General features: G+C 36.1%; 2 protein-coding genes across 2 annotated transcripts; one reads left to right on the plus strand and one right to left on the minus strand.

The window, feature by feature from the left end:
• Window positions 1-716: 716 nt before the first annotated feature.
• Window positions 717-18,116, plus strand: LOC108252385 (sterol regulatory element-binding protein cleavage-activating protein-like). The gene is made up of 12 exons (XM_026823511.1): window positions 717-904; window positions 3,737-3,881; window positions 4,036-4,160; window positions 4,367-4,547; window positions 4,794-4,939; window positions 5,662-5,866; window positions 6,475-6,585; window positions 7,058-7,196; window positions 7,301-7,522; window positions 14,749-14,841; window positions 15,449-15,603; window positions 15,903-18,116. Exons 1-12 carry the CDS (start codon window positions 759-761, stop codon window positions 16,038-16,040), a joined length of 1,806 nt encoding a protein of 601 aa, XP_026679312.1. The 5' UTR covers window positions 717-758; the 3' UTR covers window positions 16,041-18,116.
• Window positions 18,117-18,199: 83 nt separating this feature from the next.
• LOC103509084 (muscarinic acetylcholine receptor DM1) lies at window positions 18,200-27,009 on the minus strand. The gene is made up of 8 exons (XM_026823512.1): window positions 26,911-27,009; window positions 23,811-24,276; window positions 22,721-22,980; window positions 22,175-22,457; window positions 21,552-21,642; window positions 20,968-21,248; window positions 18,920-19,302; window positions 18,200-18,830 (listed from the first exon to the last, which is right to left on the minus strand). Exons 2-8 carry the CDS (start codon window positions 24,227-24,229, stop codon window positions 18,652-18,654), a joined length of 1,896 nt encoding a protein of 631 aa, XP_026679313.1. The 5' UTR covers window positions 24,230-24,276; window positions 26,911-27,009; the 3' UTR covers window positions 18,200-18,651.
• Between the last annotated feature and the right edge of the window lie 219 nt (window positions 27,010-27,228).

Below are 27,228 nucleotides of genomic sequence, written 5' to 3' on the forward strand. Positions count from 1 at the left end.
TAAATGTCTTTTGAGGGGACTTTTAGCCCAGTGGTTCTTGATTGCCATTCAGAAACCTGGGTTCGATCCCCGATCGAAAAAAAAAATCAACCGATTGCAATGCTTTCTGATTAATACTTACTCGTAGCATAGCTCCGCTATACGTTAGTAATAGAAAGTAAAAATGTGTGTGCTTGTAGTTCCATTGCAAATATTTCAAAGGGTTGCTTTCTGATGTTCTCCTGTTGAACCAGCACTTCAATGGGAAGTTTTCGGTCCCTTATCGCCCAACCTATGAGGGACATATTGTGGAATGGGCATTGGGCATGCTACGATACAGACCACATGAGTTTAATGTTGCAGATGTTTCATTGTGTCTTGAAGTAATGCCACGCTTTGGCTTGGCAATGTATAGCCTCTCATTTTTTTTTTTTTTTTTTTTTTTAAAGTTTTTTTGTTGATTTTATTTAGATTTAAATGTTTATCATCTATTTGAGATCTTTTGCTTGATTACTAGATAAATCTTGAAGCTTACATACTATCTGTGAAATAACCATGTTGAATTCCATCTTATTGTGTACCAAAAAGTTGTGATTACTCCCCCTCCACTCTTTTCTGATGCAAAGGTTACACAAGCAAGAGACCTTTACTTACTTGAATATTAAAAACCATTTCTTATATGCATATCAAGAAATTGATTATTTATATTTCTTCTTCAATATTGTATTTTTCAGGTTACTTTGAACACTGTCAAAATGTTGTTGGACATAATTTGAACAATGGCAAACCCTCGCTGGGCCGAGACCAGTGTACCCAAGTACCTTCCTGACAGAGTGGCTCAAATATACTATGCACATGGACTCTTCTGCTCAAGTCACCCATATTGTATATTTTCTATTGTATTCTTCATTGTTCTGTTTTGTTGGTAGGTTTCATGTACTTTGTACTTCTAATAAAAACAAATACTTATGCATTTTTATCGTAATAGTTTTTCAACCTACACTTTTATGATCAATAAATTTGGGCCTGGCTGGTATGCCACAAAGCATTTCAGGGTTCACATACAGCAAAAATCCTTCATAAAATTGATTAAGAAGGAAAACTTTGATGTAATGTCAACAGTTATAATCTGGGTACTTGTGCAGAAGTCACATCCATGGAATATTGCTACCAAAGGAACTGGCACAAATGAGCAGTGAACATGTCCTTCTTCTCACTTCGCTTTCCGGACAATAAGACCTAAGCAGTTACAGTTCCCTCTGTCAAACCTCTTAAAAAAAAGAATTTATTCTCAAATTTGCGAAGAATGCGAAATACCGCACAGATCGTATGAAATACCGTACAAATTATCCTGTACCGTATTTGACGTTTTTCCCAGTTATTCAGGTAAGTCATAGGGTAAATGTCTTTTGAGGGGACTTTTAGACCAGTGGTTTTTGATTGCCATTCAGAAACCCGGGTTCGATCCCCGATCCAAAAAAGAAAAAAAAATTAACCGATTGCAATGCTTTCTGATTAATACTCGTAGCATAGCTCCGCTATACGTTAGTAATAGAAAGTAAAAATGTATGTGCTTGTAGTTCCATTGCAAATATTTCAAAGGGTTGCTTTCTGATGTTCTCCTGTTGAACCAGCACTTAAATGGGAAGTTTTCGGTCCCTTGTCGCCCAACCTATGAGGGACATATCGTGGAATGGGTATTGGGCATGCTACCATACAGACCACATGAGTTTAATGTTGCAGATGTTTCATTATGTCTTGAAGTAATACCACGCTTTGGCTTGGCAATGTATAGCCTCTCTTTTTTTTTCTTTTTTTTTAAGGTGTTTTATTGCAACAATATAAAAACAGCGGGAGAAACACTCATTTCAATTTCGTTTCCCAATTCCAGGAAATCTGTATCTTCGGCGTGATCGCCATCGTGTGCGACCTGTTCCTTCAAATGGTGTTCTTCGTGACAGTCCTGTCCTTGGACATCCAGTCCTTCGATCCTCTCCTCTCCACGGACACTCCACGCACACTGTTCCAATACCAGAACTCGTTCCATTCGAAAATCCAATCCAAGCCTCTCTCGCGCCTATCGCGGTCGTAAAACCTAATGAAATAGAAAGTAAAAATCCACAACAAAGAGTTATCTCTACCATTATTATCAGTTCGTTTTAAGTGTTTTTGTAATGTTGTGTATTTATATGTACCTACCTATTATGTATTTCTCCTTTTTTTTCAGTTCCCTGGTTCTAAACGACCTTTGTCTACATGTGGAGCAATTGTAGTAATAGTTCATTTAAATAAATAAATGCCATTTCTTTGTGTCACAAATTTGGTGCTCTGGCATTGTAGGATTTTCCAATTTTCCAAATATCTCAATAATCCAGCTCCCAATGTTTACCTACCATGCTGGCACCAGTCGCTATGCGCATTTATATTACATAGCTACTCATTTTCCTCACGAGGCTGAGTGGGCCTAGCAACAGCCAGTCACGGAATGAAGCATTTGCATGATACAAATCTTTTGACCCCGCCGGGAATCGAATCCGGGTCTCCCGCGTGCAAGGCGGATCTGGTGCAGTGGCGAATATACTTTCCCAGCTAAATTGAAAAGTCTACAAACCCCGACCCTTCTCAATATTCCCACAGGACAACTCAACAGTTGACGATCTATCTCGTCTCAAGTTAAACTCGTACCAGCCATGGAAGCACCTGCACCCTCAGCATTGGCTGGCAGTGATGGCTCTCTACAACATATCCCTGTCTAGATTCTCAGTCACAATGCTTCCTCCAATTTATCTCTCCCATGTGGTTTCCCCGGAGAGAGCAATCGTGATGAGAAATCCGCACGAAAAGGCGTTCCAGTTTAAGTGGCAATCGCTGGCAACGGCTTTGGATCCGCTGGATTTTTCAGGTGAGACAAGTGGGAATGGGCCTTTAAGTTTGAGCAACTTTGGTTGACTTTTTTCCTTCACCTCTTATTGCACGATTTTTTTTATAGACAATTTTTTTTTCTTGATGTATTGTACATTTTTGGAATCAGCTTGACGAGAGCTTTCCAAAAATACCTACTTCGACCCCCTCGGATGACATTTTTTTACTGGCATCATATGGCGCCGGTGTGCATGATAGGATAACTTCTCAAACAGTTAATCCTGATAACACAGCATCGCTCTAAATATCTGGCATTATATGATGCCTCGGTGCAAGAAGATGTTAAGGATCAAAGGATAAATGTACAATACGTACATTTCTCGAGACCCGGCCCGCGGAGACTTTTGATCCTTTTGAGCTTTCCTAAATAACCCCTAATCTCAATAATACTTTTCTCTTCTGTGTTGCAGAACTGAACATGAAATCAGAATCTCCCCCTGGCCTAGCGACTCCGTTTATTCCCTCATCTCCCATGGAGCTCTTCCTCACCTCTCTTCTCTGCATTATAAGCGTGATCGTGGTGGCATACGGAGTTTACGTTATCTATCGCTGTGTCTGTACGAAGAACTATGCAGAGTGGCGGAGTAGCTGGACGTCGAACGACGAGGAGAATAATATGATTAACACGGGACTCCAGGTATGGTCACTTTAGACGTCCTACTAAAAAAAAAAAAACTACAAAAAGGACCCTTCTTTTCCATGGACGTGACTTCTGCATAATTACCATAATCTGAAGTAAATTTGTAGGCTAAATATTCATGAACCTCTAGGTAGGTATTTATCACTATATTTATTATTATTATTCCTTCTAATTTTCCATTTTATTTTATTCCAGCTACCCACTCCTTCATGTTCAATTCCAAAGTAACATTCCTCAGTATTTCATGCAAGCTACATATTTGACTCCATTGAACAGTAGTGAATATGAAGAACCTCCCCGATGGTTCACCTCAGACACAACATTCTGTTATATTCAACAGGTGAGTGGTTTGATTCTTTATTTCCTAATCTATCGGCCCATGAACCCTCCAAGTTATAACTACTAGCAAAAAAAATGCCATCCAATGTAACTATTTTGGTTGTCTCTATTTCTTCCTTAACCAATATAATTATTTCGTTCTTTGTTTCTATCAGATTATTCTCAGAGGGACTGTATCTCCTTGGACCAAAGATTTGATACTGACTGATGCTATCCGGGCTCCAATGGCTGAGTCATTTAAATTGGTAGAACTCATTAGCAACTATCAAGATAAAAACAGGTAGGTACTTATTAGGCTTCATACACGTAATTTTGTAGTATGATATCATACCATGCCACAGCAAATAACAAAACCTAATGAAATAGAAAGTAAAAATCCACAACAAAGAGTTATCTCTACCATTATTATCAGTTCTTTTTAAGTGTTTTTGTAATGTTGTATATTTATATGTACCTACCTATTATGTATTTCTCCTTTTTTTTCAGTTCCCTGGTTCTAAACGACCTTTGTCTACATGTGGAGCAATTGAAAAAGAGAACAAAAAAGATGGTAGGCGTACTGCCCGAGTACAGCTGTCTAGTTCTCTCACCGGCTAACCTTTGGCAGCAGGATATCAATATGTTTCAAAAAGACTCACAACTCATCTCAACCATTTTCAATCATCATGTGAGTATGATTTTTAACTTCTAAGGATACTCAGAGAGTGTTCATGTGCATTCTCTAAATATTTTCCGAGGTCAACAAACACACTACATCAGATTGTAGGCCCCAGCAGCCTCATTCATACTGAAAGGACATTATTTTTAGAAGTCTAACTAACATACAAAAATCATTGACTACATTTTTTACAGTATTCGTACGCCAAAGCCTCCTATTTGTATCACTCATTTCAAACGTTTTTTTCTTTTGCAGGATTTAAATAAAGCCAAAGTAACTTTGTCAGAAATATTATTCGGTATCAACATTAAGGACACGGGTATCAGAAGGTACTCTTTGAGGAATAAGCAAAGAATAATCCAGTTTAGTGTCACACTGTTTATGACTAAATACGACAAGGGGTAAGAATCCAAAACTACATCATGTCTAATCAAATTTTAACAAATTGTAGATCTTGACGTTTGCTTGGTGATCAGCAGAGCGTAGGTTCAATCCTAGCAGAGGTATAGAATTTTATCCTCAACATTGTTTGAGAATTTGACTACCGTACATAGTGGCACATTATAGCTGGAATAAAGAACTCAATCAAATCAAATCATGGTATCTTTGTGGTAATGCAGAGAGCTTTCTCACAACTATGTGGGTATCACAGCATTACAAGTCTTTCATTTACTCAATCATATTTATTATCGCTCGTCTCTTCGACTTGTAATGCCGCCACTGGTCGCTACTCGATTAAAGTAGCTACTCAATTGTCCTCACGAGGCTGAGTGCACCCCGAACTCCAAGCACAGAGCCGAAAAAAACCTCGGCACCGCCGGGAATCGAACCCGGACCTCCTGCGTGCAAGCCTAGTGTGATATCCACTCGGCCACGGAGCTGGAATAAAGAACTCTTTAGTCCTATTCGCGCAGTTCTATTATTGTTATTAATTACACTTACTTTATCATGGACACTCGTTGCTATGTTGAAAGTCAAGAAGAGGTTAAGTTGAAAGCCCAGAAGAGAGTAAGTCTAATTACTGTAACGACCGTTGCAATGAACTCTCAAAAATGTGTAAGATTTTATTATTATTATTTTTATTTACAGGAAGGCTTTTACTATTATTTACCCTTATTTTCAGTTATATCGATGGCTTGACAGAGCATCTCACAAAACTGTACCCCTTGCATCAAGAACCTCAGGAGCAGAAGAACCTCACCCTACTGCATATCTACTATCCCGGGGAGTTGAACTACCATGCTGTCGTTCCATTGGCTTTCACCTACTTGAGTATCTTCTTCTACATTTACTTCTCCGTTGGTAAAATGGAACTGATCAAGTCCAAAGTAAGTTAGAATCATTAAAAATATAGACTATAGACCGCGGGTTCGATTTCCGTCCGGGACGAATTTTAGCCTGAACGGATAAAGTTCGTTCTCGGAACAGCTGGCTTTCTCCTGTCTTCCTTTTGTCTCCTCGCTTTCGGGACGATGAGACCTTAGTAGTTACAGTTCCCTCTGAGACTTCTTTTTTTTAGCTTAGTTGTCTTATCCTTTGTCCTTAATGTTTAAGGTGGTCCTGGAGGCAGTTCCCATACCTCTGATTGGTCACCCGCAGGAAGTTTAGAATCATTTGCCAGAGTTATCAGTAAATGAGATCTAAGAAAAAGGACTTTTTTTAAAAAGAAAATATTTAAGAAAATCGCCCTTTTTTCACTAAACTTCTCAACATCATTTTAGACGTTCAAAATGTTTGCTCAAGATCAAAATCGAACAAACCATTTGAAAGTTTTTGTGGAGTAAACTTTTCTTTTTCCTAGCCTTCTCCTATTTAAATAGGGTCATCGTTTCTTGTCAGTCTCTTCCAGGCAGCAAAGTGGAGTAAACAAACACACTAAAGGCAAAATCCTAGAATTAAAACTGAAAACTCACTTGGATAATTTTTCTCATTTCAGGTCAGTATCGCATTGAGTGCTGTTGTAGTGGTGATGACAGCTTTCTTCATGACGATGGGTATTTGTTACTGCTTCCAATTGGAACTTGATAGAAATGGTAGAGGAAAAGAGGTAAAGTTCACCTTCTTATTTTATTTGTTTATTTATACGCTAAGCAACAAGGCTATGTGTGTCCTTATTGTTGTTGTTGTTGTTGTTGTAGCGGCTTTAGCTTTCGCCGAATGGCGATAGCAGAATAAAGAAAAGATGTCTTTTTGTATCTGCTATACACTGCTATACAGCTATACATTATACATGCTATTGTATCTGCTATACCTTATTGATTAGGTATACTATAAAATTTCAATTGGTCTCCATTTTTATTGGTAAAATGTGTTTAATAAAAGGAAAAAAATCCTTACGATCTCTAACATTATTGTTCTATTTTCTAGTAAATAGGATTCGTCCCGTGAAAAGAGTACGTACTGGCAGACTGTTTTAACGAGCGTTTGTGCTGAATCGGATGTTTTTAGATTTCTTATTGGTAGTCTATCTGGCCGCATTTGTTTTAATAAATAAATGTTTCTTTCTTGATTGTTTCTAGGTGCTGCCATATTTCATCATAATCGTAGGCTTAGAAAACATCCTCGTGTTAACCAAGTCAATCATTTCCATCCCCTCTCATCTCGATTCTAAAATTCGGATCGCTCAAGGCCTCAGCAAGGAAGGCTGGTCAATTACGAGCAATTTTCCGTGAGTTCTGAACAAGTACCAAATCTTTCCTCTTCGAACCGCTTTCGCATTACTTTAATGATTTAGTTTGTCTTCTTCTTCCCCCACATCTCAGGTGATACATACAAAACTACCAGTGTAGACGACACTTCCGACAATGACGAGGACGACTATGGTCCATCGGAAGATCCAAACACCTCCACTCCCCATTCCGATTCCGATATCGGATCGGATACTAGTAAATCTCGAGGTGTCGTATGGTGCTTGGACTGTAGGAATAATGTGATTGCTCTAGGATGTTCCAGCGGTCATATTGAACTGTGGGAGATATCTTCGTGTAAATTAAAAGTAAGTTTTTAAATATCTGTGCCCCTCAATTCTGTGCCCCAAGAAAATATTAAAAATATTTAAAAACCCCAATACTGACCTACTTAAAATTTATAACAATAAAAATAAAAATAAAAAAAATCAAATCATGAATCTTTGTGGTAAAGCAGAGAGCTTTTTCACAACTTTGTGGGTATCACAGTATTACAAGTTTTTCATTTACTCAATCATCATAATATTTATTATCGCTCGACTCTTCGACTTGTAATGCCGCCACTGGTCGCTGCTCGATTAAAGTAGCTACTCAATTGTCCTCACGAGGTTGAGTGCACCCCGAACTCCAAGCACAGAGCCGAAAAAAACCTCGGCCCTTTCAATATTATAATGTATACTTGGTGCAAATAAGTAAATTACAATCTATCTTAGCTTGGAGAGTAGAGCGTCTTTGTAAGTGCCAGGCCTTGGGTTCAATTCCTAACCGGGGCGGATTTTATCCTAAGGTTCGTTCTCGGAACGGCTGGCTTTCTCCTATCTTCTCTTCCTACTGCAACGTTAGGGTGATTGTTAACACATTTTCAGTTTGACACGTTATCTTTTGGACACCCTGTATAGCTTTTTTTTTTTTTTTAGAACCATACCACTCCTCCACCCTACCTAGGGGTTGTCGGGAGTTTCATTCGTTAAAACTGTTGTAAAACATCTGTAGTAACTGAGCTCTTATTTAAATAGAGTGACCTGAGCCAAACATTACGTCCAGGCTTAGTATACACTGGTTTATGGTCCCTTGCTAGGTACACACTGTATGCAATGGTGCTTTTTTATACTCCCTGAATAAGACCAAAGAGTCTCTTTATCCCAGCAGTAGGTTACAGTTATTATTGCGTCAAATTCTCAAATAATAATGAAAACAAATTTCCATACCTTAGCCGGAATCGAACCCACGACTTCCTGATTACCAGGTGCACGTTGTGACCACTACATCACCAAGGGAGGTTGATCTTACGACAGAATGATCTTAGGACTACTTTGTGTACCTTGCAAGGAACTGTGAATCAGTGTGATTTTCTAGTTTTAATTGTTAGTTTATTTTGTTGTTTTTGAATAAATTTTATTTAAATCATGGTTTATCATAGACTTTTCATGTTTGTTGCTCCCCCTGTTTTGTTCCTTGTTTTCCTTGACGTTGTTATGGAATGTCAAATGTTTGATTTTTGTATCTATAATTTTATTACATAGGGTATCTTTATTATACAGGCTTGCCCAAAAGTAATGACCCTGTGTAAATCCTAAGTAACTTTTGAACATGACCCTAAAAACAAATAAAATTATTTCAAAATCTCCAAGAAATATACTCTCATTTGAAACTCATTTTATTAATTTCTATCTTTTCGTTTCTAAGTTATTCAGGATTCACATAAGGTCCTTACTTCTGGGCCACCTTTATTATTGTGATTTTGTTTGCCGAAATCAACAAATGAACGTTTTACGTGTCTCATTTCTGTTGATTTTAGGAAACGAAGTGCGAGTAGTTAATATTTCCCCATTTCATTAATTCGTTAGTTTTTACTAACATCAGGACTGAGCATTAGATAACTTTAACTTTAATCCACATCAGAGAAAACAGATCTAGTTTAGCCAAGCTAGGAAGTATGTTACATGTTACTAGGCTAAATAATATAGAGGAGGCACTACTGATTTGAAATAGGAACACTAGAATAATCCCTATTTGGAATAGGGACATTACATAATTTTTCATAACTATTTGGAATCCATCATTATTTTACGCCCTTTCTCACTAATATTTTTCAGGTATTATTAATATTTATTGATTTTAACTTATTTTTTACCTTATAGAGGTATTCTCAAATATGAAATAAAAGTCCCATCTTGCCCACAATTTTTTCATATTATGGCTTCATTACAAAAACAATATTTTTCATTGCAGTAATTTTTGCATCATAATAAGCGTCTTGAACTTGTAAATGCCATTGCAAATCTTAAACTAATGCTCTAGATTACTCTAGATATTTTTATTCTTTCTAACTGCACTAAAACTTTTTATGGAGTTCGTAGATGTCACTTTACGACCTTTACGTGTGAGTAATCAAGCGATAACTATTAACTCCGCTATCGCTGTTCTATTATGAATTACTTAACACTCTTTTCTGGTTGACCAAAAGTCAAGTGGAAACACAAAATTTATTCCGTACCCTGTAAATCCCTGTATATTTTTCGTATCAATTTGTTCAAATTATAGACTGGTAAATTAAATTATTTAAATGGATTGTTTTCTGAGCTTCAATTTAGAATGTTCCTACAATTTTTTAGATCGATGTAATTATGGTCAAATCTTAACTAACTTTCTCTCGGTTCTACAAGCTCATTTAGAAATGATTGTTGATGAATTTTCGCCCTTGTTCAGTCTGACTGAACAAGGGCGAAAATTCATTTCAACATTAGCCTGTAGACCCAAGGGCTAGGATAATTTTTTTGCCTGTACTGGGATATGAACTTATATCTTGCCTCCTGATTACATTCTTCTGGAGTCTAGGCTAGTTTTTGCAACCAAAATCAGCGTCCCGTAACTTAACTCTTTAACAGAACGCTGATTTTGTTTGCAAAAAGTCGCTATTGTATAATTCCGGACTTTTTACTACCCAATATTTTGGGCACCTATTACCTATATTAACATAAATTATTATAATATTGCAGCTGAGAAAACTCAACTTTACTCTATTTTTATATTCAGTGATTTTAGAACTGAAATAGATTATTGTTTGATTTATTTTCGAATTTAAATTTTAATCTAGTTATTTATTTGTTTACGTTGTTCAACCATTTTAATGCTTCGTATGTATTTTGGTTTAATATTGTAATTATAAAAAAAAAAAATAGAATTATTTTTTTAAATACATTTTTTTCCATTAATTGAATCCAAATGACTGGCATGGTACCTTGCTCTAATAAACAAAACATGAAACTTGATTTGTATCGCCTTTTTTATTTCGTAGTCAAACAATTGATTCGTGTGGTCTGTGTCGTAACATGCCCATCCCCTAGTAAAATCCTCATCGTTTTTAAATTACCCAGGCATATTCCAAGTCACAGTAAAACAAATTATAGAACTACTTTCGTATTAATTCAGGGCACAGTCCTTTACATCCTTGCTTATCTGGAAACAAAAATTTTGGCTCAGAAAATATGCGGCTTGGGTGGGATTTGACTCGGGGCACTTGACCATTCACAGGAGTTGGTATCAACTTTTTTTTATTTCCTTTATTCATTTCTTTTACACTTCATTTGATCAGATATAATAGCGTCTTATTCAAACAAACCCAATGTAATATTGAGATGTTGTCTTAAGTTCAAAGTTAAGTAGGCGCGATAAAAATCTTTATTCAACATTGGGAAATCCTCTTGCTTTCTTTTTCCAAACTTTGATATCTGTCAGTGAAGCATTTTGACAGTAGTTTTCAGGTACAATGGCTTTTCAATGAAAGGCATGAAATTAATAACTTTGTGTACCCACCTACCTTCCGAAGGTTATTGAATAGACGAGGCATTTGTATGTGGAATAAATAACAAAACCATGAATAGCCTGTGATAATGATATTTTTTGTAAGGGTATGATGCCATTCGATAGTACTTTTTCGAGGTGCGTAAATGTTTACTTTCATAATACTAACCAATTTCAGTAGATTAGCTTGGTGGACTTCGGATCCGGAAGTTGGTGGTTCAAATCCAAGACAAGTCATAGCAGAAAGAACCAGTGGGTATCTCTGGCTATCTAGCGAGTTACCTCTTCAATCCTACGGTTTCAAACATACTGGTAGAGGTCACTGACAATATTTTTAAATCGGTCCTACTGACCTATATTTAAATTTTGGAAACTTGGTAGGTACCTATTCATAGAAAAGAAAAACTAAAGAGTGATTTTTGGGCTGTTATTGGCCACAAAAAAAAAGAAAAAAAACTGCACTCTCCTGTTGGACCTTTTGTCAAGCAGTTCTTATTCTTCGAATATCATTGATTCACTTTTCTCCATTATCCCCTATTACTATTTCCACCTCCATTAGGTTGACTATCTTGTAGGGCTAGCACGTGCAGTTCATCTACCCCTGACGTTAACATAACATGCGTGGAATTTCTCACCTCTGAAGTCCGTTACAGATAAACTTCTTTTCAAAGTTATCAATTCGGAAAAAAAGTAGCTAGACATTTTGTCTGATCACGTAAGTACTTCCTATTAATAAAATTTATTCATTTCCTATTTTTTTAACTTCCTATTTTTTAGAGGTTCTTTTTCTTCGAATACCATTGATTCGTTTATTGCGTTTGCTTAAAAAATATAATGGTTACCTACCTTATTAATATTTATTTTGTGAACTAAATCTCAAAATCTGTTAGATTTAAATTTGAAGGTACCTTCCTAATATTATTTACCCCATATTGTGTTTAGTTGTACGATAAATTCCCAAATTCTCGATCTCAAATCTATTTGAAAATATATATTTTAAAACAAAACGTTTGAAATATCTGATTATAATAATAAAATTAAATCTTTCTTATGATTATGATTTAACCTCCTCAGTCTCTAAAGAGAAAAAGTCTGACATTTTCAAATATGACTTTATCAACTATTCCATTGAACACGGAAAGACTTAAAAACTAAAGAAAATTAAATAAATATGATGGGAAAATTTTTGCGTTTGAAGATCATAAGAGCGATTGAAATTTTATCATGTACCTGAGCTAATAAAAGTAATTCTTAATTACGTTGTAAAAAGATAAAAGTATATACTTATTAAATATAACTGTAAAACATCATCCTTATTAAATTTATTATTTGATAATTCGTATATTTTTAAATATAGTAAAACCCACGTACATATTATAATATGTTCTATGACACAGGAATATTTATATTTATTATTTACCTGTAGGTATTCAAATTTTTTCACAGCACAAAAGACTGCTCTTGAACTGTTCAAGATTCGACTAATCTGTGTTATCCCCAGGGGCCCTAAATTGAGACTGAAATCAACTAAACCTCATTTCCGAAATTTGATCAACTCTGGGTTTACTTGTAGGTACCGAACTCTAAACCCAAGTATGAAAATCTTAAATTTAAAGAGATGCAAAGTTGCATAGTATTATTTTCTAAAATCATTGGTATGGTAAGTACCTATTACTCTCAACCGAGGGAAGTTATTAGCTAAATCCCCTTTGGGGATGATTTTTTCCCTTTCAAACAAGAGGTAAAAATGTTTCAGATTTAACAGATTTTTCATGAATTTTTACAGAGGTACAAGATTTTCATTCTGATATCAAAACCAGCATAGATAAATTATTTTTGTCTCTTAAGGAAGAATCAGGACTTACATATTCTGGACAGTTGTGGAAAGCTACTCAGCTGGTATTTCGTTTCCTTCACTCGGCATCTCTTCTTCCTGGCCTTCATTGGACATGAGAGGTTTCCTAGCTTTCGCTGCTTCTACCCGTTCTGCTTCTTGTTTCGCTGAGAGAATTCTTTGGTTCAAGATCTGGAAAGAAAGCAACAAATTTATTTATATTAGATTTTTTAGAATTGGAATTAGAGAACAAACAATCAAAGATATAGGTACATACCAACAAAATGACAAATTACCTCCCTTTCAAGTGTTGATGATCGGAGCAATAACTATACAAGACTATCAGGTCTACCTGATACCTGATGAGCACACCTATTATGAGGTAGACCTGACAGGCGGACCTGATCAGGTGTACCTGTCAGGTCTACCTCGGTGGTGTAGTGGTCAAGGCGCTCGCCTGGTAAACAGGAGGGCGTGGGTTCAATCCCAGCTGAGGTATGGAATTTTATCCTCAATATAATTTGAGAATTTGACCACAATAATAGTAGTAGCCTACTGCTGGAGTAAAGGGACTTTTCAGTCCGACCTCATAACTTACGTCCAAAAGATTTCAAGTGATTCCATTATCAATTATTTACACTCTTAAGTTAATTATATTTTATTGTGTACATGAAATTAATGTTCTCTTTTATCAAATCCTGTTTCATTATTCTATTGCATAGTAAGAAAATCTATAACTTCCTACACCCTTTCAACTTCGTTTTCTTCCCTTGGCAATTTCAAAAGGTGGCGAACCTCTCGTGGGAAAATATCTTCCCAGAGAACCTTTGAATTACCTATCTTCCTAGAAGTAAATATACAATCGTTGGGTGTCGAGCCAATATTTTGGTTGTGAGCCTAATGATGATAGCATTACTATTTTATAACTGTGATAAAATCTTGAGAAGAGTAGTGACTTTCACATATTAAGTGCGTCTACACTAGAGTCGACCGTCGATCGACATTGCCTAGAATCCATATTATAAAGTAGGTATTTGACAGGATTTTGGTGGAATGAGTATAGTGGACGTTTTTCTGGTGTTGTCGATCGCCAATCGGCAATAACGTAGACGTTGCTTTTTACGCATGCACTACCCTCAATCCCAACAGATGTAAATATATTCTTAATTCACAATAGGTATTTTACAAAGCAAGTTTTTGTAGTAGTCTGATAGTCCATCAACATTCAAGTACAAGACCTATTTGTAAGAAATTAGGGTCATTGATACCTTTTGACGTAGGTAGTATATATTTATGTTTCAGAAGATTAGAGAAATAACGGTTGAAAAAAGAAGTGTAAAGAAATTCCCGTGCCCAGACGGCTACATGTCCAAATATCAGTCAAGCCCGACTGTGCTTAACTTCCGTGTCTGTACTGAACACAAAAAATGTACATCTAACCACAACATAATACAAAATGGGATATCCGACATCTCAAACTGTTTCAACTTTTTACAAAGTAAAGGGAAATTCCCAGCTTCATTTCTTTTCACTGAAGTTTTGAGCTCTCATGGTTCTCGATTTTCCCTAACAAGACAAGCCCGAGTAATAATTTTGACAATCTCAAACTCAATAATACTTCCTAACCATTGGGTCTTTCAATATTCACCGGACAGTTTGAGCCACATCAAGTTAGTCTGGCCGATAATGGTGTAACTATGATGAGCGATTAATAAAATCAAATTTGCGTACGGTACCAAAGGATGTTATTTCTACTTACTATTATATATTTTCATTACGTTAATTTGGACCTTGGACTTTCAGTAAAGGGATGTTTAAAAGTTGCTCTTTTTTCTGTGATTATCCTTTTCTGTATGCTACCTAACCCCATTTTTTTTTCCCAGAGACCTCGGAATGGGCTGTGGAGGATCAACAGCGGTGACTCCCGCTCCAGATCATTTCAAAGCAAATGGTAAAATGCCACCGATTCCACAGTCACGTAAGTTTGATTTTTTTTTCTTTTTTAAGAGGTTTGATAAAGGGGACTGTATCTGCTAAGGTCTTATCGTCCCATAATCGAAGAGAGAAGAAAGACAGGATAGGAGAAAGCCAGCCGTTCCGAGAACGAACACCATGCGTTCAAGATAAAATCCGCCCGGGGCGGGAATCGAACCCGCTAGGATTAATAATTACACCACGATAGTTACTTTTTATTCTGAAACCACCAACCTCCTGAGCTGAAGTCCATCGTGCTAACCAATACACCACAGAGATTGCTAAATCTTTTAAAAATAAAGTAACAAAGAGAGTAACCTTTCGAGTTAGTAAGTTATCTCAGCAGGAAGCTTTGTGATCGTTATTGAGGTCGAACTCTCGAATAGTTAAGCACAAAACTTCATGCCTAGGCTAAGATTTGAACCCTGAGTCTTCTGACTCAATGTTATTCTATTTCAGCTGTTGCATTTGAAGTTTCTCTGGACGATGCAGATAGTTTGGTCAAGAAGCACCCTCCCAAAAGATTGCAAAGGCGAGCACAAAACTTCATGCCTAGACTAAGATTTGAACCCTGAGCCACCTGACTTAATTTTATTACTATTCTATTTCAGCTGTTGCATTTGAAGTTTCTCTGGACGATGCAGATAGTTTGGTCAAGAAGCACCCTCCCAAAAGATTGCAAAGGCTGGAGGAGCAACCTACTTCACCTATAACCCATCAGACTATTGTAGAGAAATTGGCAGAGGCCGAAGCTAGAAGATTGCAGGTGAGTAAACCTGGATAAATGACAGCAAATTTTCTAAGGCCAGCCACTCACTATCAGGTAGACCTGACAGGTACACCTGATCAGGTCCGCCTGTCAGGTCTACCTAATATTAGGTGTGCTCATCAGGTATCAGGTAGACCTGATCGGCGGATGTCTTGTATAGCATTGCTCCGATCATCAATACTTGAAAGGGAGGTAATTTGTCATTTTGTTGCTATGTACCTATATCTTTGATTGTTTGTTCTCTAATTCCAATTCTAAAAAATCTAATATAAATAAATTTGTTGCTTTCTTTCCAGATCTTGAACCAAAGAATTCTCTCAGCGAAACAAGAAGCAGAACGGGTAGAAGCAGCGAAAGCTAGGAAACCTCTCATGTCCAATGAAGGCCAGGAAGAAGAGATGCCGAGTGAAGGAAACGAAATACCAGCTGAGTAGCTTTCCACAACTGTCCAGAATATGTAAGTCCTGATTCTTCCTTAAGAGACAAAAATAATTTATCTATGCTGGTTTTGATATCAGAATGAAAATCTTGTACCTCTGTAAAAATTCATGAAAAATCTGTTAAATCTGAAACATTTTTACCTCTTGTTTGAAAGGGAAAAAATCATCCCCAAAGGGGATTTAGCTAATAACTTCCCTCGGTTGAGAGTAATAGGTACTTACCATACCAATGATTTTAGAAAATAATACTATGCAACTTTGCATCTCTTTAAATTTAAGATTTTCATACTTGGGTTTAGAGTTCGGTACCTACAAGTAAACCCAGAGTTGATCAAATTTCGGAAATGAGGTTTAGTTGATTTCAGTCTCAATTTAGGGCCCCTGGGGATAACACAGATTAGTCGAATCTTGAACAGTTCAAGAGCAGTCTTTTGTGCTGTGAAAAAATTTGAATACCTACAGGTAAATAATAAATATAAATATTCCTGTGTCATAGAACATATTATAATATGTACGTGGGTTTTACTATATTTAAAAATATACGAATTATCAAATAATAAATTTAATAAGGATGATGTTTTACAGTTATATTTAATAAGTATATACTTTTATCTTTTTACAACGTAATTAAGAATTACTTTTATTAGCTCAGGTACATGATAAAATTTCAATCGCTCTTATGATCTTCAAACGCAAAAATTTTCCCATCATATTTATTTAATTTTCTTTAGTTTTTAAGTCTTTCCGTGTTCAATGGAATAGTTGATAAAGTCATATTTGAAAATGTCAGACTTTTTCTCTTTAGAGACTGAGGAGGTTAAATCATAATCATAAGAAAGATTTAATTTTATTATTATAATCAGATATTTCAAACGTTTTGTTTTAAAATATAGAAATAATTTGTATGATTACTATTCTTGTTAATCCATTTGCTTTTTTTGTCTTTTCTGTCAATTCACATAGAACATTTATTTCACTAACATTACTTTGTGGTAGAAATGAAGGTTGAGCGCGACTTTATTTTCGTCACTTTCGGCGAAAGTCGTCCTGCGACTAGATGCCCATTAACCTTCATTTCCACTGTGGACAGTAATGTTGTAATAAAGTAATATTGTGAATGTCAAGAATTAGACATTGCTAGGGAGATATCACAAACCTTGTGTCCAAATTCCCCAAATTTCAAACCCAAAACAATTTTTGCTACGCACACTTCAACAGTGGACTTGCGAATCAACAACATAGACGCACCCTAAACATATAGTTCCTACCGAAATAACTGTCTTTTTTTCTACATAGTTGTGAACCTAGTATACTTTACAAATGTACCTATACGTGAAATAAAGAGGTAATAACAATAATATTTCAAAATGTTTACTAAAATTCTTGCAAAACTGTACACGGTTTTTTTTTAATACGAAACTTAAGATTAATTTTTAAAACAACATTTTTTAAAAGGAATAATAAATCATATTAAATAATAAATAAAAACTCCAAACAACAGGAAGCAGAGCCTCTGTTGAGTGGGATTATTTTCCTCTTGTTCAGTCATATTGAGTTTCTGCTACCTACGGACTGCTATTCCTAAAAAGAAAAACTTAGGACCAATAACAAAATGTATAAAAATAAAACGTTTGGCAAACTCATTTCAGCGTTTCACATTGAGCTGGTACAACAAATCCGAGGAAATGCAACCGACTGTTTGGGACATATCAAGTAATTCGTTTTCTACAACGCAACGATGTAACTTCGGTCACTCCATAATTATTTGAGGAGTTCTATGAAAGAAAGGCCATTTCCTATAAGTAGTGCCTTATTTTGACTGTCAGCTTAAACCAAGATATCCCTTTATGTTAACTAGACTAAACTATTTCCTATTGAAAAAATGGCCTTTCTTTCATACCTTTGTCAAATTTCCGTACGCTACAGCCATCTACCGTACGCAAATTTGATTTTATTAATCGCTCATCATAGTTACACCATTATCGGCCAGACTAACTTGATGTGGCTCAAACTGTCCGGTGAATATTGAAAGACCCAATGGTTAGGAAGTATTACTTATTGAGTTTGAGATTGTCAAAATTATTACTCGGGCTTGTCTTGTTAGGGAAAATCGAGAACCATGAGAGCTCAAAACTTCAGTGAAAATAGTTTATACCCGTAATTCGTAATAAATATAAATTCAAAAATAATAATAATAGGTCTTTTGAATTTTACAGGAGAGGAAATTTACAGTGGATTGTGGGGAAACCGAAGCGGTATATAAATGAGTGCAAAATTAGGCTATAATAGACGAGAAATTTTATAGGTGAATATGAATACTGAATACTCTTACATATTCATTGGACCATATAGCTCCATATTTTGAAATGAAATTTCGATTGTTTTCATATACCTAATTAGGTACTCGTAAATTTGTATTACCAACATATTATGCACCTAACATTATGTTTACATTAATTACGAAATTTCTGGGACTCAACAACACGGAACGAATTTCAATCTGTAAAAAGCTAGTAGTATAAGTAAATTAACGGCAATCGAATTTATATTTATCACGTAAATATCTACTTTTCGACCAAAGTACCTATTCAAGTGCCTACCGTTTTCAGTTGAAGTGCATCGCTCTATTCATTAATGCCCTATTATTCTTGTTCCACTTACAAGTCAAAATGCGAATGTAAGTGGCCCTGAACGCATCATTACACAAAGCATAACAGACGGGGTTGATGGTACTATTGATGTAACACAGATAGTAGAAGAAATCCCACAGCCCATTCGGAATGCATTCAGAGCAAGTAGTGATTGGCTTAAGAAGAACTAAAATACTGTATGGAAGCCACGTTATTATAAAAGTTAACAAAATTGCTGACAGTGTTTTTGCTGCTTGGTGATTGGCTTAAGAAGAACTAAAATACTGTATGGAAGCCACGTTATTATAAAAGTTAACAAAATTGCTGACAGTGTTTTTGCTGCTTTTCTTTCAGCCTTTTTCTCTTGACTTTTCTTCTTTTTCTTCCCCAGTGCTACTTGCTTACCTAGAAGTTTGGCGTTCTTGTTCATCATTTTGGCATTGAGAGGTATTCTGATATCAGATATATGGCTAGGTCTTCGGTTGAGGGCAGCAGCGTTCTGAGCAGGAAAGTCTGGGTGCTTCCCCAATCTTGGCAGGTTTTCGTCAGGTATCATTTTGATGCTTGGCTGGTCGCCTGATCCATCTGTTTCTAATGGCAGTCGAATCAATATTGTGTAAACCTGAAACATTGAAGTCATATTCAGTGTGCAAAAACAAGAAACAGCCATAATTTAGATTTGTTTGGTTTTTTACTAATTTTAGATATCTCAGGTCGACATTTTTGCATTTTCGACCCCGAAAAAAAGTTAAATCTCGTAAAATGTAGGTAAACTTGGTATCATATTTTGGCTACAACTCACAAATGGGTAAATAACGGAGCCTACTCTCTTGTTCTTCTTTATCTCACATCATACTGGGTGAAGACTGAAGAATTAAGTTTTAACAATGCACAAGAGTACTCCTTGCTCGTTGAATGTCAACATTTTAATTAAATCCTCGTCGTTCCTCGTTAAGTGTTGCAACATTGCTCTCTTCACTCTGTCATCTTAGTTCTCGTTTATTCTTTTGTTTTATTTTCTTAAAGAATACGTTACTAATTACCTCCTCCTCCTCCTCCTCCTCCTCCCCCTCCCCCCCTCCCTCCCCGTTCCCCATTTTATTATCATGTAAGCATGTACCCAAGTCTTGTATTTTCATTAGTTTTTAAATCCTTTATTAAAAGTCAAGTGAAATCTTCAAGCCTTAATTTCTGAACGATCGCTATTTTGTGTTCACTTAAAACAGGTGTGTTGATATCCTAAAATTCAAGTCCATGTACCCAAGTCTTATATTTTCATTAGTTTTTAAATCCTTTATTAAAATTCAAGTGAAATCTTCAAGCCTTAATTTCTGAACGATCGCTATTTTGTGTTCACTTATAACAGGTGTGTTGATATCCTAAAATTCAAGTCTTTGAGTTTTCCAACTTGGAATAGTCTGTTGAATTCCCTATAGGACTCTGAGGTTAAGCAAGTACGACCGTGGATTTTTACTGACTAGGTTCACTAGGTAATCATCCTTCATATTTAGTCAGATCTGAGTGTTTTTTATTAGAATTTGGGTACTATTGTGTAGACCTGGGGTAAGTAGGTATTCTATTATTGTACCTATATACCTAGGTTTTTTTTTTTTTTTTTTTTTTTTGGGGTTACTTTGACAAGAGAAAATCTGAACTTCAGGGAAATGCACTCGTAATAACGCTGTTATTCGCTGAATTTTATTATCCGCATTCCAACACACCCGAATGTTTATTGACACTTTGGAGTATTTTCTTAGTGGTCTTTGTTACTGTAATTTTTTACGCTGAAATCCTCGCAATATTTCTTTCGTAGGTATTCAAAGAAAAGAAAACGTATTTTCGGATTCGAGGAATAAAATCAATCCAGTTGCCCGAATACGGGGGAATGATCTTTCGAATGCCAGAAATAGAGTGGAGCTGAGAGTACAAAGAACATAGAGCTTTTTGCTCTCAGGTTTAATAATAATAGTGCTTATTTATACTGCTCGCATAGGACTGAAAAGTCCCTTTACTCCAGCAGCTACAACGCAACGATGTAACTTCGGTCACTCCATAATTATTTGAGGAGTTCTATGAAAGAAAGGCCATTTCCTATAAGTAGTGCCTTATTTTGACTGTCAGCTTAAACCACGATGTCCCTTTATGTTAACTAGACTAAACTATTTCCTATTGAAAAAATGGTCTTTCTTTCATACCTTTGTCAAATTTCCGTACGCTACAGCCATCTACCGTACGCAAATTTGATTTTATTAATCGCTCATCATAGTTACACCATTATCGGCCAGACTAACTTGATGTGGCTCAAACTGTCCGGAGAATATTGAGAGTCATAATGTACATGGTGTATCCGTGTTGGTGGGGTTTGCTGTTTGGTTGAGTCCTTAATGACGTTTAGTGAGGTACATCTGGAGACGCAGGAAGTGACTGGGGTCTCTACGGACACTGGGGTGGCGTAGCCACCTATATCACTTGGTGTATCGTCCAGGTCGCAATCAGGATCCTCTTCCCGACCAGAGTGCCACCAGGCTATGCACCATTCCTGGATAAACTTCCTACTGAATGGTCTTGGCTTCTGGAAATACAAATAAGGAATTAGGATAGAATAGAATATACCCTGTTTATTCTGCCAGAATAAGATTAGTTGGTGGATGTATCGACTTTCCCAGATTTTAATAGTGGATGTGACAACTTTCCCACTCCTTGTCAATTTATAGACTTTATAGTACATTTAGGAAAGTATTGTTTTCGCTCTGATTCTTTCCTTTTATTGTTTATCATTTTTGTTATTTTATCCTTTGTCCTTTTTGAACAGGATAAGCTAGGAATAATTATTACACTCTACCGTTGAATAATATCAACCATCAACCATACTCACGGGTTTTCTGTTATCTGGACCTCCCAGTTCTGAGTCATCGTCTCCTTTTCTCCAACTATCTGGATCTAAGGTCACTGCAGTTTGTTCATCACTGAAAATGAGATAGAACGAAAAATTTGAAGCAAAAAAGGATGGGGGATACAGGGATACTCACCAGTAAACAGTCACCCTTACCCCTGGGAATGCCTTGTATTTTTTCTGAACCCGCATAACAAAATGTTTCTACCTAAAAGAGACAAGATTTTTTTTCAACATTTTCAAATCGAGATATTTTGCTGATGTTTTCTGACAATATTGTACAAAAGAAAATCAGGCATTTTGAAAATAATCTCGTACATGAAAAACTTTAACCCTACAGCAGTAGTAAATCGTATCACAGGAATTATTTTATTTTATTATATTATACATATATTTTTTTTTAAGATGAGTGTTTCACTGCCGTTTTTATTATTATTACTTAGTACTTGTTCAGAAGTCACGTCAATGGAAAATTGCTGCACAAAGGAGCTGTCACAAATGAGCAGTGACCAGTACTTTAGTGTTAGGTTAAACACAATAAAAAGGATAGATAGAAAGATCTTTCTTTTTGACTGTCGTGGTCTCTGAATATTTTTTTTTTTTACCTGGACGTGGATCTTTTACTGCTATCCTTCTTTCCGGCTGCCTGCAAGTTGGAGAACTCCTTCTTCCTCTTCTCAGTCTCCTTGTAAATCCTCAAATACAGGAAGATCATAACGCTGACCGGGATGTAGAAGGCTGCTATCGCCGTCAGAAACGTGATGTAGTGATTGGTTTCTATAAACTGGATGTAGCACTCGTAGTATGGCACCCGACGCTCTCCTTCTATGTAAGGCCAGGCGAAAATCCAAGGCGGCCAGAGAATCATTGACACACCCCAGGCAGTAACTGAAACAATAACGGGAGTGTTTTATTACTGACATACCAGTGGTCCAGTCAAATTTAGAGCCCTAAAGAGGGCCTCCAGAGACCCTTCAAGCCCGCAATATAATAAAATAAATGTCCTTTATTTTGTATTAATTTTTGTATGGCCGCCTGGTAACTGTTTTAGTTATGCAATGTGCAAAATAAATGTGAAAATTTGAGCTAGCAGCTTACTGACCAGATCTTATTTAATAAAACTTTCAAGAGTATGGACTTAAATTTCTTACCTATCATACAGGCTGCTCTCTTGGTGGTCCGCTTCGCTCGGTACGTCAGAGGTCTTGTCACCGAGAAGTATCGATCAAAGCTGATGATGAGAAGATTGAGAACGGAAGCATTGGAGGCTAAATAATCTAACGCTAACCAAGTATCACAAACCATAGGTCCCAGAGGCCAGTATCCCAGGATTGTGTACACCGTGAATAGTGGCATGGATATTGCCCCTATTGCAAAGTCGGCGACTGCCAAACTGAACAAGAAGTAATTGCTTATCGTTTGGAGAGTTTTGTCAATCTTGAATGAGACCATGACGAGAATATTTCCAAGGACTGTGACTATGCTGAGGTATCAGAAATATTTTTTTCATAGGAGTTGTTCTATTGTGATAGAAATCATCTATAGCTACGTCTACTTAGGGGCAGTTAGAAACAAAGAAGTGTCAACTAATAAATAAGGTAATCATCAAGTTGTGTCAAAAAAGAAATACCTACTCGAAATTGGGCAAAAATTGAATTTGGGAATCTCATTAGTAATACTGGATTTAACTTGGGTTTTTTCTCCATACCTACTTTTTAGGATTTATATTTCTTGCATAAATATAAAAAAAATGTCAATTGTTTTCTTATTAATTTGGTGAAATGCTCCTTCGTAGGTAATTTCAAATGATTTCTTGTATCATTTAATCATAGATCTACATACGTACTAGCTCGTACCCACGCCTAGGTAGGTACTCTTAACTTTTCTTTTACCAACAAATCATAACATTAGTATACATTTGTAAAATAATGTAAAACAACATTATAAAACCCGTCTCTTAGACTTAAATTTTGAAACAAAAACAACAAAAGTAGAAGTAAAATTTTGTAGTTTTGAGCACCTTTTACGTACATATCTTCTGAAACTTTGTTCAGTTTCTCTCAATAAAAAAAAAGTGAAACTCATTTTTATTTAATAAATTTTATCCACTTTTCATAAATTAATATTTATCTATTTTTACCTACTGCTAAATCAGACTAGATACTGTGTGCGCTAACAAATTTTTGGGTGTCAAAAAAGGATTCTAGTGTGATTGCAAAGTCGGCGACTGCCAAACTGAACAGGAAGTAATTGCTTATCGTTTGGAGAGTTTTGTCAATCTTGAATGAGACCATGACGAGAATATTTCCAAGGACTGTGACTATGCTGAGGAAAGCAGCGAATGTGGCGATGATGATGACTTGAGTTGTTGTGAACCGAGGCTCCTTGTCGAGGAAGTAAGGCGAGGTAGGAGTGACCATAGTAGTCAGATTTGAGAAGAATTCCGGCGATGGTGTGGTCACATTGAACAGCACTGTGGTGTAGTTGCTTCCCCATGTTGTCTGAGTGTCAACACTGCTGGCTACAAAGTGTGTAAATACTGTGGTGGTTGCTGTAGTGGTCGGTGGAAGGTTGTTGATAGCTGAGGTGTTGAGAAACTTTTGTATTACTCTCCTTAGTTTGTTTCCATTATCCAGTGGCTTGTTGTCTAGTTGCGTCATTGTGGTGGATGTGGAATGATTTTGGTCTCAATGATCATTGCTGTCGCCTGAAATAATAGAAGTGTTTGTGAAATAGTGGAGGAGGAAAAGAAAACGATGTCTATTTATGGTATATTGACATCATATTCAAAATAGTAATCAAACAAGATCGTGAAGAAAAATGAAAACATGAGACCGTTTCTCCAGCAAGCTAGATTTATCATAAAGAGGTTATTTTATTTTAGCAAGAAGCATATGACTTGTTGACATAGTCACCCGTTTAGATACACACCACGCCGACTTGTTCAACATAAATGTTCAACTTCACAAAGACCCTAGCTGCTATTTTTAACATTTCACCGAAAAGAGTTCCTAATAAAAGGGAATACTCGTATGTTCATTGAAGTCTGGCGAAAATTTAACCACCTACGGGGAAAACGCCTCCGCCATTTCAGTGAATGTTTATGAAAGGAAGTTCAAAATGCGGTTTATAATATTCCGGGATAAAATGTAATGCCTAATTATAGAAAATTTTTCTAGAACTTTGAGCGTTTTTCGCAGTGTGATTGCCTGGAATTTGGTTAATTAGGTAAAGCCTGGCTGGAAGTTAAGAGAATATTGGATGATTAATGGTTGGATGTTATATGGACCAGTTTTTTTAGAATTTCGATCGAAGCTCTCATGCTCTCAGTCCCAAGTTGCCTATAAACTTTAACTTTTTACTAATAATTACTAGGCAGTTAATTTTCAACTTCCTGTCTGCCCTAAACTTTAACGGCAGCTAATTTGGACCTGTGTCCTAAATTTTGATTTTTTGATCCGGTATTTTCACCTTTTTACTCAGCAGTTGCCTTCATATTCACCGCTGAAATATCGTTGGCATTCAAGGTATTAACGGTAGCTAATTTTAACCATTGAAATCTACGTGACTAAACTTTGATTTTTAATAGTCGCTGAATTTTATATTTTTTCCCCCTACTACTTGTTTTGCTGAACTGCAAAATAAATAGTAAATACCTCCCAGCGAGGGAGGGTTAGGTTTACTAATGGTAACTTGGGTACTAGTAAATTTACTATGTAAATAGAATTTAGGTACACAGGTACCATAAGAAGAAGAATATTGGTAGTTGGTCCATAATTAGGATCCTGTTCTTGGTTCTAAATCTTGATATAGGTAGGTATGTTCGTCCAAATGTATTTGTATTTGACCATGCCATAAAGGTCAACCTAAATTGACATACAAGTGTCTCTTCTTACCAAGAAGAAGAGGAAAGAAGGGAGAAAGAGAAGGAGGAGGAGGAGAAGGAGGAGGAGAAGAAGAAGAAGACGAGAGAGAAGGAGGACGAAGAAAGAAGAGAGGAAGAAGAAGAAAGAGGAGGAAAAGGACGACGACGAAGAAGAAGGATGACAATGACTCATTCATGTGCCTGTTCTAAATGGAAAACCAATGTTAATGAACATCGACCGGGCAGGAAAAGGTGCATTGAGTGTTACCAGCTAATTCCCGGGCACTTGGCCTGACGATTAGGGAGCTAGTTTATATTTAAACGAATTGGTAGGCGGTAGGGGGATGAAGATCGAGCTAGAAAGTAGGTGCAGCTAAAACAAGTTTGGTGTTATGCTAAGTAAAAATAATAATTAGAACCAAAACTTTTGATCGAATTAGGTAATTATTAGTAGGATAAAAGTAGGTATCATACGGTAAATGTCTGACAATAGGATGCCCATTTTCATATCCCAAATGTAAAATATACATAGGTGGTATACCTACAAGCAGGCAAATAAAAGTTACCTATAAAAATTGCCTAGGAAATATGATTGCAAAGCCCTTGTCAATGAAAGACGGTGGAAAATCCCTTAGGCATTAACCTCGCCCTTTGATCGTATTCCAATATGTATTTCCAATAAAGTTCAATACGAAAATAATTTCGTATTTTCATCACACGAAAGTTTGAAACTAATTTCATTAGAGACTAAAATTGTATGGAATGAACTTTCACACCCCGTACGAAATAATTACTCGTAAGTTTCAATTAGACGATATAATATTAATCAGGGGAAATGAAATTTAACCTTGTTCCCTGTTATATTCCCATATTCCACTATCATGAATGGACCAGATGAGAAATAATTGTTTGAAAAAACTGAATTTCAATCGGATAAGGGTACATTTACCCAGACATAAAGATGAATAAAAAAAAATGTACTCCACAAAAAATATACCAAAATCTACCCGCATTTTAAAATTGGGTTTTTTGTTTTTAAAAATAAAATTACCAGGTTAGCTATACTCGCTTTGCGTACGTGTTATCAATATTTCCATCCAGGGGAATTTTAATCTTTCGAGATAATTATTTTCACTTAATTTTATTGTTTAATACGAGAAAATCTGAATTTTAGGAAAGAAGATGCTTAATTTTACTAATAGAAATTGAAAGCCATAAACTATGCAAAATTGAAGCAGGTTAAAGCAAATGTATAGCACGTTACATTTAGGCCCTGAACCAGGGTCCTACCTTGGAATATTGAGATGAAACTGAGAGCTCCAGATTAGGGAAGCTGCAAACAGATGAATATTAAATTCCGGATTTTGCTAACTTTATTTTTTCTAAATTTTAATTTTATTACTTTTTTTTATTTTTTGATGCAAGCATGCAGGCTGAAATTGGAAATTTTTAAAATAAAATTATTAAATAACTCACCAGCGAGGTAACAGATTTCGCGATGCACAATTAACATTTGGGCAAAGGTCTCACCTTACCGCGATAATTTAAGCTTTTGAACAACGTTACCATTCAAGAGATGCTTCTCATATCTCCATCTCTCTCACACTCGTATCACAGGGCGTGCCGCGCTGGCGCAACTAGTTTTCCATCTCACTCTGGTCCATTGATTTTCACATCTTTTGCAATTCACTGGGTGAAGGGGTCATGTTGTTGTTTTTCAAGATTCAAAGTGTAAAATATTTAACTATTCTTATTTTTCAGCACATTATTTCACTAAAAAAAATTAGAGAGCAG

Source organism: Diaphorina citri, unplaced genomic scaffold, assembly GCF_000475195.1.
Source record: "Diaphorina citri unplaced genomic scaffold, Diaci psyllid genome assembly version 1.1 scaffold464, whole genome shotgun sequence".
Lineage (NCBI taxonomy): Eukaryota > Metazoa > Arthropoda > Insecta > Hemiptera > Psyllidae > Diaphorina > Diaphorina citri.